The sequence below is a fragment of the Lolium rigidum genome, chromosome 2 (genome assembly GCF_022539505.1).
Source record: "Lolium rigidum isolate FL_2022 chromosome 2, APGP_CSIRO_Lrig_0.1, whole genome shotgun sequence".
Classification (NCBI taxonomy): Eukaryota; Viridiplantae; Streptophyta; class Magnoliopsida; order Poales; family Poaceae; genus Lolium; species Lolium rigidum.
Genome location: NC_061509.1, coordinates 199,481,254 through 199,496,130, shown reverse-complemented (window position 1 = coordinate 199,496,130; position 14,877 = coordinate 199,481,254). Strand labels below are relative to the sequence as shown.

The 14,877-nt window shown below is 44.1% G+C and overlaps 1 protein-coding gene across 4 annotated transcripts; it reads left to right on the top strand.

The window, feature by feature from the left end:
- The first annotated feature begins 6,997 nt into the window (after window positions 1-6,997).
- Window positions 6,998-13,506, top strand: LOC124692824 (coleoptile phototropism protein 1-like). 4 transcript variants are annotated; one of them, XM_047226262.1, is made up of 5 exons: window positions 6,998-7,287; window positions 7,468-7,610; window positions 7,753-7,822; window positions 8,104-8,731; window positions 11,916-13,506. In XM_047226262.1, exons 2-5 carry the CDS (start codon window positions 7,498-7,500, stop codon window positions 13,268-13,270), a joined length of 2,166 nt encoding a protein of 721 aa, XP_047082218.1. In that variant the 5' UTR covers window positions 6,998-7,287; window positions 7,468-7,497; the 3' UTR covers window positions 13,271-13,506. The 4 variants fall into 4 exon arrangements, with proteins under 4 accessions (XP_047082218.1, XP_047082214.1, XP_047082216.1 ...); XM_047226258.1 differs by having other exon boundaries at window positions 6,998-7,330; XM_047226260.1 differs by having other exon boundaries at window positions 6,998-7,330; window positions 7,427-7,610.
- Window positions 13,507-14,877: the final 1,371 nt, after the last annotated feature.

The window sequence follows — 14,877 nt, the reverse complement described above, 5'->3', positions numbered from 1 at the left end:
TAGTACTCTATACATTCCCTTAATTAAGGCTTTTTTAGCTTTTCCACACAAAAAAGCTGCACTACGACAACTTTACAAGTTTGTCCCTCCCTCATGCTGGAATTAAAGAGATCATGCGAGTGGAGTTGGTCCACGCATTTGTGGACCACGTCCCGTGTTTTTTCTCTTTCCTAGACCAGTATCAATTGTTGAAGTTGGTCCACGCAGGTGAATTTGTGAACCAGGTCACATAAAATTATTTTCCACAATTCGAGAAAGAGTAACCATATGTAGCTATTTAATATGGGTATGAGCTATTTAATATGGGTATGACGGAAAAAAAATTGAACTGCACGGCCCTCCTTAATCCTCGTTGGAATTTTTATGCCCTATTCACCGAGAGTATCATGCACTACATGTCATAAATAATATGATTTGGCACTGCAATTAATGAAGGGAGACGTGATAATGGTGTCATAGCACGTAGAATTAAAAAGTTCGATGATAAATTAAGTTTGCAGACTACTCACAATGAAAATATCATAGCTAGTATCATGCACTACATGCATGCAAAAAGCTGATGTGTCACATCAATTAATGATGAAATAGATGGTAGTAGTATTATAGGTAGATACCGTATCATAGCACGTATAACTAGAAAAATTAATACCAAATAAATCGTGTACACACTTTTTTTATTGAGATTCTACAAATCATTAAATACATGTAACATATGATACTATTACATGATATTATGCATTGTGAAGATAGTACTCCCTCCATCCCAGTTCATAGGGCTTGCGTGTATCCCTAGGTTGTCAATTTAACCAACATAATATTATTTTTATAATATAAAAATTATATCATTGGAAAGTAGAACATCTAAGTTTTCTAATGATATATATTTTGTAATACATATGTTGTATTATCATCGTCAAATTTACGATCTAGGGATACGCGTAAGCCCTGTGAACTGGGATGGAGGGAGTATCGTACACTAGTATCATATGCATGATACTACTATATGATACTCCCCATTACGACTATTCGCACACAAATTTGTATTAGGATTCTAAAAAAGTATGATACAAGTATATGATATTATGCATTGTAAAGGTAGTATCAGATACTAGTGTATAATATCCCCGGAAAATGCATTTGGAGCTCAAGTTCACTAGATCCCTTTATTTTCAATTTCAAAAATGCCATTTTAAAGTTTCAAAAATTTCTAAAAACATTTGTGCACATAGGCAATAGTGTATGCTTCAAGCGTGCGATATCTGAGTCATAAATACGTTGTTTTATGGGCTACACGAAAAAAGGACAAAATCTGATAAATTTTGTAGCTGCACTTATTGTAGACGGAAGGCTCGAAATGAACTCGATTTTAAATTAACGAAGCCATCAACCGACTAGGATTTACAACAATGGTTACAAAGCTGCACTATTCACTCACCTAGATCTAAAATTTTCTCTTTTTTTTAAGCGTAGAATAGAACATATTTCAGATTCAGACTCTGCACAATTAAAGTATACATCACTGACTACATGTGCTTATATTTTTCAGATTTTCAAAATACTTTTTGAATGTTCCAAATAAAAGACTCCAGTGAGCCCGAGAACAAAATTGACATTCCCACTATAATCAGCCTTATTCATTGTGCTATAATTAGGTACAGAGAACAGTAGAACACGGTAGAACAAAGATTATGTTTGGTGGGGAGAATTAATCCAAGAGCTCAAACATGGAAGAGTACAAGAAAAAACAATGTCGCTGTAGTCATGTGACAGTGTGGCATGGACGTACATATCGGCGGAGGAATGGCAACGCAGTGTGCTACGTCGCCGTCTCCTGTCGACGATGCCGACTGGTACGGCACAGCGTCAAGGGGACACATGGTTTTTACATGAAAGGGATATGATTTCACTGCACACTCGAAGTTGCTCGTAAGTTCGTCTTTTTACCAGCCTGGCGAATTAATCCAAGAGCTCAAGCAGTGTGCTACGTCGCCGTCTCCTGTCGAGATCTGTCAAATAGTTTGATTTGTCCGTTTGGATAGTGCCACGACTAGAAAATAGATCGTGGTTCCGAACGGCCAGGCTAGTGCACCCAAAGCTTGATTTATTTGATCAGCGGTTCGATCCAACTTATTTGAAAAGATATGAAAAGTTTAGCTACTAACATGAACGACATATATAGTTTAGGCACAATTTGCTTGAAGCAAATTCATACAGTGGACTAGAAATTAACAAAAACATAGTACAAAATCCTAGAGTCTTCTTCCCCTCGCCTAGTCATCCTCGTCGCAGTGGTAGTAGCGGTGGCACATGGTCTCGTGGAAGATCTTAACGGTGACCATGTCGTGGACGTCATACTTGAAGACGACGAAATGCCCGACTTCAATAGCGTGTGCATGGGCGAACCACTTCTAGCCGTTGTGAAGGTACATCTGGCCGACACGGTCGAACAACACCTCCACAGATCACAGGATGGTCGAGCCGTTGACCACCCGCAATACGAGCTCGTGTGGCTCTTGCGCATCGACGATTGATGCGAACATCTGGGGGAGGCGCAACGTGTCCCAGTTCATGCCCAAGTGGATGGTGATATCAAACTCAAACCCGGAGAGGTCGATGGCGACAGACTCGGGCGATGATAGTGGCGACAGGGAGGATGGTGGTTGACTCTAGCCTCTCCCCCCATGTCTCCCTCGATGACCTCGGACTCGGTCTCGGGCACGCCCCGGGGCCGGTGGCGGTCCTAGACGCTATCCCCTCGATCCTATGCCGATAGCCATGGTTGCCACGATGCATGTAGTGGTGGTGGGGAATGGAAGAGAATGGGGGTGTGCAAGAAAATGGCCACAGGTGGCCTGTTAAAAAGGTAAAGGTATTGGATGCTAGCGCGGAAGCCGAAACATCGGCATTGGTGAAGTCAGGCAGCAGACAACTTTGGAGCTTGCCTCCACCATTGACAGCTAGAGAAAAAAGGTCGTCGGGTCGCCGTCATGCGGAAGAACACGGGAGGACGTGCATGCTATCCGTGCAGATGCAATTATTCTCTTAATTTGGTGGAGGGATCGATCGCGTCAGACGAATCGGCCTGTTTGGGTAGCACCGTTGGAGAGTGCGTGACCGGTCCGGCCATCGGTGTGCACCGGTTTGGACGCACCAGGACCATTTGGTTCCCGCGGGTGATGCCTAGGCCACCCATAAAATTATATATCCCAGAAGGCGGCATTTATATCACGTTTGCAGTTTTTTTACAAGATGTTATAAAATAGGTCACATGTGCACCACTTTAAATCTTTTTTCTTCGACACTTTAAACTTCGAATTTAACAGTTCAAACTTTTATTTTAACACTTCTTAATTAGTTTAGGCAGTTTGCTACAATGAAGCTCGACTCTCATGATACATGGATTGAATATTTCCTAGACTCCGATGAACAATAATCACCGACTGCGACAAACACTAGAACTCGACTTCGACGAACACTCATTATTGATCCGACGAACACTAATCCTCGACTCCGATACACTACACACCATACACAAGATCATACCAGCCGTTGTCGTCAGAGGCGCCGAGCCCATTCCAGAAGTCCGAGTCCAACAACTCAGAGTCCAACGAGACGATGACGATGGAGGGGCCAGCCTCCACTTCTGCAACTTTCTTCTTCTTTGTTGCGTCTCTCACGGCGTAGTACTCTACCTCCAACTACACGAGCTCCGGTTTCTCACGGCGCAATCTCGTCATGCCCGCCTTGTCAGACTCATGGGCCTAAATCTGCAGGAAGGCTCGACGATTCTCCCGCTCCTGCTGTCGAGTGACAATCTGCACCTCCAGCGCGAGGAAGTTGGCTTCCACTAGGCTCTACACCTCAGGGAAATTTATCACTGACCGCTGTCAGACGAACCTACACGCCGCCACGTCGTATGCCCGTGTGGAGAGCTCTGGCAACGCGAAGGTTCCAATCCACCAACGCGTTCCGTCGCCTATAATCTCTGCAGCATAGCAGATGGATTGCAGCAGTCGAACGTCATGGAAACCCGTCCAGCTCTTCGGGCGGTGCGATTCGGCCATGATTCTTTAGGGAAACGGTGGAAGGGGCTCGGTGATGGTGAATGCCTATTTGGCGAGCGGTGGTGGAAACACGGGGATTCGACAGTGGCACGGCTTGGGTGGTTGCAGGAAGATGAGGTGGGGGAATTTATTGTGCCAGTTGAACTGCGCGCAATGGTGGTGGGATTTCTCATGCATCACATGCCTTTACAGGTGATGTATATTTACATCACTAGTTGAATGTCCGTGCCTAGCTACGGAAGAATAATGTGATGTTGGAAGTCATTATTATCCTTTCGACGGAAAAATTAGTATGCAAAAGTGCAAGAGGAAAAATGTGAAGACATCTCTAATTCAGATCGAAGAAAACAATCAGAGAAATTACGAGTGTCAATGTGATGCATCCACAAGAACCAAACTGTGGATCTTCAAAATATAGTTAAAACATAAAATAGAAGTTAATGTGCAAATCATTTGTCCACAAACATTTGTAATGCAAAGTTGTGGCATTGCAAAATAAAATAAAAAAATCACAAGAGACTTGTCTCACTACACTACAAGGAATAATACACCAACATGTTTACACTGCACTCCAAGGAACATTGTAGACAATTGGAAGGGTTGTACGATGAAGTACATCAAAAACCCAGTGAAAGAGTGCCCTTAACACTCTAGGGCGGGTAAAGTGCGTTGCTATTGTCTCTTTCTCTCTTTTTACCTACGACACATATATACATATATAATGCTAAAAATATTAAGATTTTGGCTTGCTTAAACTACTTTGCTATTTTAATTCACACATAATTATTGAAGATACACACTCTTTTGTAGATTTTTTTTCTAATAGGCATAACAATGCCATTATATTTACTTGTATTACCATCGTATCTTATCTTTTTAAGTTGAAGCGGTGCAAGACGGGAAGCATTTGCGCCCTTTGGCAAATGAAATACACAATAGATTAAGTTAAACCCATTTTAATCAAAACCATTTGCATATCCGAGTAATTTCTCATTCCAACCATGCACTGGTATCCTAATAACGCCATATCAAGTGAGTATTAGGCCATTTCGGTTAGAGCTCACACCAAATCTTTGATAACTGGTAATGTGCCAAATAAAGAGTGGTCAATAGGGAAAAATTAGAACCACGACTAACGCATCGCTCCTCAACACCCTGCCTGGCCCACAAATGTCTAACTTCACTACCTTCATACATCATACACCTGATATGGGATCTAGCAAATCACACATGTTAAAGTAGAAAAATAGAGAACTTGAGTCAGAAGGTTTCTCATCGATACTAACTTCAATATAATAGTACAAATATGGGACAAAATATATCACCTCCAAAAAAAATACACATCATCATACAGTTATGCATAATCGGTTGGAGACTATTTTTTTGTTTGCCCGATATGATGTATAAATTAGTTTTTACACCACCTCTCATATACATCACCTTTTAGAGATGTCTAATGTTCTCTTAAAAACATGCTAACACTAATTATAATAGGGTGTGACTAGTTCTCGGTCTACGAAAATGAACTTATTTCTCGGTAAAATGATGTCATCGAATCTCAGTTCCAAACGACCATTAGTACATATTACGAAGCAAATCTACTTGCAGCTTAAAAATTTCAGTTGCAGTCCAACTTACAACTCAAGCATACAAATTGCGATACAAATTCAACCGTGGTAAGACTAAGCTCGAGTTTTGTTCTTAGTGTACTCAAAACTAGCAAATCCCATTATAATAACCAATACTGTCGCAAAGCTCAAAAAGTGTGCTCCTTTTTCCTCTTTGCTTTCTCGACAGAATGTACTCCTGTTTGCGGATAATCAGAACCGTTAGTCACTTTGATTGATCGCCCGAAAGCACATGATTGGCGCTACTGGCGACAGCAAAAGAGACGTTTGTGGAGCACCATGCGTGCTCAACCAAGTGAGAGAGCGTACACGTCATTAATTACACGTCGTTAACTAGTACTATGCAGCAAGGTTAGAGCGATCTCGAGAAGCTTTTCTTTTTTCCAGAAGGTCCATAGATCTTTTAGCAATCGCCAGCAGCGCCCTCTATCCCAAAATATAAGGCGTCTAACAATTAGTCAAAAGTAAATCTTATTAACTTTGATTAAATATTTAGAAAAAACTATTTACATCTATAATATTAAATAAACATATTAAGAAAATAAAATTTATGGTAAATCTATTGATGTTGATTCAGTATTCTAAATATTTATATTTTTATGTATAAACTTAGTCAAACTTAAAAAAAGCTAACTTTGACTAATCCTTAAATGTCTTACATTTTAGGACAAAGGGAATATAAAGAATTCTAAATAGATTCTTGGATCACCTAGCGACGACTATAAATACTCCAATAAGACGATAGCATTGTTGTCATCACCCCTCGCTCCTCCAAATCAGGCAACTCTCATTGTAGAAGAGCTTTTTGCAGGGATTGACCTAGCGTCCCTTTAGCCTGTGCGGCCGCCCGGGCTTGCCGACAAATTTACGTTTGTGTTTTTAGATTTTTTGTAACAATTTTGCCCAAAATTTTGGCATCTAAGACTCGTTCGCTCAAACTTTTGAAACTTTCTAGGTTCGCCACCGGCTTGTTGTAGTGGATAAACGGAAAATCGTCATATTGAAGCTCTAAAGAACCAAAGCTTCTAAGGAGAAACTTTCGCTAATCATGAGGACCATAAATTAGAAAGATCAGATCTCCAACCGCACCATCTAACACGAACACCGACCGCATCCTAGAAGATCCTCCAGACAGACTCCTCATCGGCGCTAGGCACACTGCCCAAGCGGGGATAGTGCATACAGAACCTTATTACGAATTGAGAACGTCACCGTTCCCTCTCCATTCCAAAGAAGGCACTGAATTATCTTTTAAAAGGGAAAAGGAAGAATAAGAAAGAGAAATGGAGAATTACGCTAGAGGTCTGGCAACATAGCTAGGTCCCTCGCCAAAGGGTAGTAGGCTAATAGCAAGGTCCCTGGGCATCTGCAAGCAAACAAACACTCCATGTGGTCTCCCTCGCCCCATAAACCTCATCGATCGGGACCAATCGATGTTCTTCTTCTCCTATCACACATTGCTCCCTACCTACAGCTAGATTCAGTGCACAATTCCCAACATCACTCTACTCACTCAGCTTCAGCTAGCGAGCCTGAACGGCCTCTCTCCTTCTGAAATCCAGCCGCTAGAACAACAGAAACTCTCTAAGCTATATGTATGTCTGAAAGCATCCAGTAAAATAGCTTTTCTACATACTTGTGAGTGGTCATGCATGTTGCACTTCTTTTCTGAACTTTGTGGGATATGTATGCTTGTTGAACTTTTTTCTGAACTTTGTGGGATTTTAATTCAAGTACGTGCGGCCATGGCTATCTTGGTTTTGCATGCTCTGCAGCGGAGAAGGCCGGTGTAGAGGAGGAGAAGCATGTGGGAGTCTGAGAGCGACGCCGGCGAGCGGGGGCTCGTCCCCGTCCTCGGCGGCTCCGACCGGCACGACGCGGTCAAGAGCGACGGCTTCGTTCGCAGAGATCAGTGTTGGTATGTGGGATCGTCGTCGATCGAGTTCTTCTTTTCTCTTTTTTGCTTAATTTGCTTGCCGAAGCTGGACGAGATATGGAGCTTTTCTTGGATACAGTTCACCTCATCGTCATCTTCTTCTTTTTCCCTGTAATTTGAGCAGGTATGTCAACAGTGATATCCCCAGCGATTTGCTTGTCAAAGTGGGGGATGTGACCTTCAATCTTCACAAGGTACTTTTTTCATTTTTAAAAATTTAATTTGTTGCTACAAAATAGAATCATCCAGAATTCGGGAGGCTAGAGACGACGAGTACGTGCTATGCTACTGGAGTAGTACTGTCGGCAGCTCAATCATTAGGCATTCTACCTGTGCGAAATGCCACAAATAGAAGCTTTTTAGTTTCTTGATTTGCTCCAAATTTCGCTGAAGCTAATTCCGCTTTTGGCATGCGAACTGATTGTTACATGGCTGCGCTTGCACGTACATACGGCTACGACGTACCAACAAGCAGTACCCGATGATCTCCCGGAGCGGCAAGATGGGCCGCGTCATCTACGAGTCCGCCTCGCCGGCGGCGGCCGTGGACCCGGACACGTCGGTGGCCGACCTGGACGACCTCCCCGGCGGCGCGGACTCGTTCGAGCTCGCCGCCAGGTTCTGCTACGGCATGGCGGTCGACCTCACGGCGTCCAACATCTCCGGCCTGCGCTGCGCCGCCGAGTACCTGGAGATGACGGAGGACCTGGAGGAAGGGAACCTCATCTTCAAGACGGAGGCGTTCCTCAGCTACGTGGTGCTCTCGTCCTGGCGCGACTCCATCGTGGTGCTCAAGAGCTGCGAGGGCCTCTCGCCGTGGGCGGAGAACCTGCAGATCGTGCGACGGTGCAGCGAGTCCATCGCGTGGAAGGCCTGCGCCAATCCCAGGGGAGTCCGGTGGGCGTACACCGGCGCCAGCAGCGGCAGGCCGCCCAGGAGCGGAGGCGGCACGGCGAGCCCACGGTGGAACGTCGGCGGAGGGGACTCCAAGGAGTCGAGCCCCAGCCGGCAGGCAGTGCCGCCGGCCGACTGGTGGTTCGAGGATGTGTCCGTGCTCAGGATCGACCACTTCGTGCGCGTCGTCACTGCAATCAAGGTCAAAGGTAAGGACGATGCTTATATATACTTGATCCACAAACGGTTATACTGAATTTGAATTAATTTCAAGCCGGGCTCTTTGAGCATTCTTTCTAAAAAGAAATTTAAACCACCTCTAATCTGTAATCTGCACGATTATTCTGGTTCAGGGTTTTACGACTCGATTACTCCCGCCCAATTTCGTTTCCAGTCATATGCCGTAATGCCATACTTCACCACCCCTTCTTTTTGCCAATTTCTGTGAAAAAACGAGAAGTGGAGATTTCGCCGAATTAGCAAAATGTAAAAAGCAAATGATGATGACAGGTGACAGGCATGATAGCAAAACGGAGTGCCACAATTCGACTCCCCGGCATGGAGCTTGTTTTATGAAAAAAGTTGAAACACCATGTGGTAAAAAAATGTATTTTTTCTTGTGAATGCATACATATGTAATTCACGTCTCGTAAATATTTGTTGAATAATACAGAGTATTGTATATTTTAGGCTGCGCGAAAAATAAAAAATTATGGTTTTAAAAGGAAAAGAAAATGAACTCGACTTTCCTCTCCATTTTTTTTGTTGATCACATCTAAGCATATCTATTGACAGAATTTTGTAGAACATACTAGACATGTATATTTTTATTTATCTTTTATTAAAAAATTGAATTTAAAAATGAGATTTTGAAAAGTAAAAAAAGGAAATCCTATAGCTCGGGGTCTAAATTAAGGGACTTCCCCAGTTTTGCTATTTCTGATCACGCCAGTAACAAAAGCCCCGGTAAGAACTATCTGAGCAAAACACAAAAGCAACTACTCCTTCCGTCTCGGTTTAACGGGCACGCACGCAGTTTAAAAATTGTTTTAACCACTATTTTGGTCAATAAAATATAAAATATATGTCATAAAAATTATATCATTGGAAAGCTTTCTTGCATACGAATCTAATGATATAGATTTTGTAGACATAAAATTTATATTTTGTTGACCAAATTAATGGTCAAAGTTTATTTTAAATTACATGCGTGCCTGTTAAATCGAGATGGCGGAAGTAGAAAATATAATTGAACCACCAATAAATGTCGACCGAGAAATAAATATTTCTAAGTTGACCGATATATAGATGAAAATCCCTGTAATAAATAGTAGTCACAATTTTGGGTTTTTTCTATATGCGAGAAGAACAAATTTCATGAAGTGTCCCCGCAAACAGTGAAATACACTATGCTTACCTTGATCAAATTAATGAGATGACAGGGAGTCAGGGACTCAATGTGTCAATCAAGTACTAGTTATGAACAGTGAAGTTAGGCCCCATGCCTCATGATTCATGGATCTCTCGATCTACTTTTCATATACTTCGTATATACTCTAGAAATGTACATTTTTAGCCTATGGTCCCATTCCTACCAATCTTCCATCACATGCACACAATGCATGTTGTAGGCTGTTGCCGGTTGCCTCGTCCGCCCTAGCTTGTCGGTATGGTAGCGTCAGTCTTATCTAGCGCCTATAAATTCGTTGTTGAAGATGTCTTATCATCTATCTAACAACAATTAAGGGAGGAAATATTTTCCGTTGATCAATATTTTTTTATTTGCGACGATCTTTACTAAAGTCCATAGATAATTTCTCAGTTTCGCATGGTTTACCATACACAAAACGGGTGGTTCCAAATTGGATTGTCCAAACCGTAAGAACTCACACCAGAAAGAATTTGAATAGTTAGATGTGAGTTCTGAGATACTACATCTGTTTAGGAAGTGAGGACTAGTAAGTTTTTGTAAACTCTTACCTGCCAAAGTTGCACACCGTTTTTCCAGATTACACAAAGTTACCAATATGTTAGTACCAAGTACCAACTAGTAAGAACCTGAATAGCTTGGTCTAGATAGTACTACCTCTGTTCCTAAATTTAAGATGTTTTGGCAAACTAAATTGATTTACCAAAATGTCTTACATTTAGAAATGAGAGGAAGTACTCGGCATCAATTTTTCGTGGTCAATCTTAAAGGTCCCTCAGCATGTTTGTGTCTTGTGGAATGAGTGGAATACTCATGCTTTTAGGAACGTTTTCTCCTTGCCATGATCCCTCGTCGGAAAAAATTTAAGTTCCAAGGTGACCGGTTAGGTTGATCGAGCAGACAACTTGAATTTTTCTTGGCTAATATCTCGAATATATTTGACCAACGAACATGAATAGGGCAATTATCTCCACATTTAGAAATAGAATCTTGACAAAACATAAAAATGCATCCAAGACCCCTAACAAATCTTTCAACAACCGAATTCTCCACTACTCGTCTCGTTGTGGTATTATCGTTTTAGGACAAAACGAAGGCATGCAAATACTCCCTTTGTTTCAAAAAATAAGGCACTCTCGTTTTTCGTTGCTTTTTATATTTGACTAAGAATTACTTTAAATATATATAAAAAATATTTGTATAAAATTAGCATCATTAGAAAGTGCTTTTCAATACGAATCCAACGATACTATTTACATATAATATAATCAAGATTTTATTGCTCAATTTGTATAGTTAAAGTTAGAATACGCGTGCGCCTTATTATTTGAAGCTGAGATAGTAGTAAATAGTAACTAAGGCATCCACACAAACCTAAATACAGAAATTCGCCCTAAAAATCGCTTCAATAGCCGCACGCTGTGGTATGTACAAAAGAGGAGGGGAAGGGGAACGGGAGGGCTCTTCTTTATTAGTAGAGCTTGTTTGCCACGTGATGTGAGCACTAGAAGAAACGATGTAGTGGATGGGTTCAGCATTTCCTTTTCATATATTTTCTTTTGCACATGACCAAGATTCGCTAATTTCGAGATATTTACAAAATCTTGAAGAAAATTCAAAATATTTTGGTCGAATGTTTATCTTGTGTTAATATGTTTCAACAATAAAATTAATCCAAAACTTGGAATCAAACCAGCAACTTGTAAGTCGAGAGTCTAGACGGTAAATCAGTTCCGTATGGCATGACTCCTGTTAAGAAAGTTGTTCTGCCTTATTAGAACTCTCCACTCTATGATTTTTCTCAAATTTGAACAGAAAAACTGACCCAGAATACCTTTTCTCGTTCCCTAAAGAAAATCGTAAATTTTGCGACTTTCGTCCGAAATTTCCAAGAAAGTTTTCTCTCTGGATGGAACATAATAAGCATTTCTAAACCTTTTCTTGTGCTATTTGATTGCTGATAGGTATGCGGTTCGACCTCATCGGCGCGTCGATCACCCACTACGCGTCGAAATGGCTCCCGGGGCTCACAAAGGACGTCGCCAATGGTGGCGGCGGTGGCGTTGCCGACGAGCCATGGGCGCAGGTCTCTGCGGGTGGCGGCCTCCACATGATCATCGCGGGCGCGGGCGGCAAGGAAGACGCGGCCACGAGCGCGCCGGCGCGGGAGCAGCGCATGGTGGTGGAGAGCTTGATCAGCATCATTCCCCCGCAGCGTGACAGCGTGTCCTGCGGCTTCCTCCTCCGCCTGCTCCGCCTCGCCATCATGCTCAAGGCCGCCCCGGCCCTAGTCACGGAGCTCGAGAAACGCGTCGGAATGCAGCTCGAGCAGGCGGCGCTTCCCGACCTCCTCATCCCGTCCGTCGGCCGCGCCGACACCGCCTACGACGTCGACCTCGTGCAGCGGCTCGTGGAGCACTTCCTGGTGCAGGAGCAGACGGACCAGGTGTCGTCGTCCAGCCCGGGCCGCGGGGAGCCAGAGTACTACAGCTCCGCCGCGAGCGCGAGGATGCCGCCGGCCGGCGCGGCTTCGGCGTCGGCGTCGTCGGGGCTGAACGCCAAGGCGCGCGTGGCGCGGCTTCTGGACAGCTACCTCTCGGAGGTGTCCCGCGACCGCAACCTCTCCCTGACCAAGTTCCAGGTGCTGGCCGAGTCGCTCCCGGAGTCTGCGCGCGCCTGCGACGACGGGCTGTACCGCGCCGTGGACTCGTACCTGAAGGCGCACCCGACGCTGACGGAGCACGAGCGGAAGCGGCTGTGCCGGGTGATGGACTGCCAGAAGCTCTCGTTCGACGCGTGCATGCACGCGGCGCAGAACGAGCGGCTGCCGCTGCGGGTGGTGGTGCAGGTGCTCTTCTCCGAGCAGGTCAAGATCAGCAACGCGCTGGCGGGCTCCTCGGCGCTCAAGGCGGGAGGGGCGGACGGGACGCTGGCCTCCTCCTCCGTGCCGACGCGGCGGCAGCTGCTGGACGCCACGCCGCAGTCGTTCCAGGAGGGGTGGGCGGCGGCCAAGAAGGACATCAACACGCTCAAGTTCGAGCTGGAGAGCATGAAGGCCAAGTACCTGGAGCTGCAGCACGACATGGACGCGCTCCAGAAGCAGGTGGAGCCGTCGCCGGCAGCCGGCCCCGGCGCAAAGATGGGCGGCGGCAAGGCGCAGCAGCCGCAGGGACCATCGGCGTGGAGCAATGGGTGGAAGAAGCTGGGGAGGCTGACCAAGATGACGGGCGCCGAGGCGGCGGGGCCGGGTGGCCACGTAGGAGCTAACGGCGAGGCGGCCAGGAAGGCGCAGCGGAGGTGGAGGAACTCCATCTCGTGATCGGTCGAGCTTCATGACAAGGAATAGATGGCTAGATTTCACGCAGATTCAGGCGATCGTGCCTAATTAGGATGGAGATGTTGTTGATGGAGTTTTGCTTTTGATTTACATTCGTGTATGCACTACTCTAGGAGACGGATATGATCATTTGTACCAATGTATTGTGTTGCATTGCTCGTGAGACGTGAGGATTACGTTGGGAGATCAGTCGTGAAGATTTGTTTGCTTGCGGACTACTCTAGTGTATATTTATTAAGGATGATCAATGGATTTCCCACCGTGTATATTTATTAAATTTCAAAGAATTTAAGAGTACAACAAAGGCAGTTGCTAGAGATTAGCAACCTCGGGTTGGGCGGTTAGGAGGGTGGTTGTACCCCTAGCCCACCAGAATTCAAACCCCACGTTTCACATATGTGTGTCTTATAAAAACGAAATATTCATTCACTGGAAGGCGACGTTCCCGTCGGCAGCGAAACACCTGTGGTGACTCCGTCAACTTTAAGATCCAATCCCCCGGCTCAATCTTCCGGAGATGCTCGTAGGGGTAGAGTGTGCATGTGTGCGTTTATAGGGATGAGTGTATGCGCGTGTATGTGAGCATCTGTGTTTGTAGTGTGTTTCTCAAAAAGAAAAAAAAAAGAGATTAGCAACAAAAAAGCTATCTACACGCCTTAAGCCCAAAAAAAAAGAGAAAAGAAAAAAGAGCTATGGAATCTCTCAACCCAATTTCGGAGACCACCATAAGACTTCCTAGAGGCCTTATGCAAAAAAAAAAGAGCTAACTCATCCTTAAAAAAATTCCAGCATCTCTATAGACTGGGGGAATGCCCTTGAAGATGAAATCATTCCTAGTAGTCCAGATGAACCAGGCAGCCAACATGATTAACTCCATGAAAAAAGACACATTTAAAGCAATTTTAAGACTATTCATAATGCTCTGAATATCAGCTTGCGGAGGTGGTGTTCAGGAAGGGCAAAGATATTGCCAACACATGTGTGCAAAAGGGCAAAACAAGAACAAAACCACACATAATATAGGAATAATCCTCCATGAAGAAATTCTTTCGTTGGAGCATTGCTTTCAGCCGATTATGAACTAAGAGCCAAAAAAAAAACCTTGTGCCTCTGCTGACAACAGCCTTGCCACATCCACTTAAGTGCGGGTAGTATGCCCCCAGAATGTTTAATGGAGATTACTTCATTCTTTAAAAAAAATGTGGCCAAGTCTCCTTAAGGGGCAAAGTGAACCATGTATCCGGCCATAGTAAGATGGAGTTTCCCTGAAGAAAATCACACTGGGCCACTTGTTTGAATGCAAAAAAGAATTTTTAAGCATTCTCCCCACCAAAAGAACACATCCCTTATTCGTGCAAGTGGGAGAGCAGTAAAGTAGTACATTTCCTAAGCCATCTTTACCCATGGTAAATCAACTTTATTATAGAATTTATGCAGATGTTTCATCAACAAGGAGTCCATTCTGAACAGAAAGGTACACCCAAGCCACCTTGATCTTTTGACCTACAAACAAGATTCCGGGCTGCTAAAGGAGGAGTTATCCCGGGCTGCCAAAGGAGGAGTTTTCTTCTGCAAATCTTTGTCTGTAT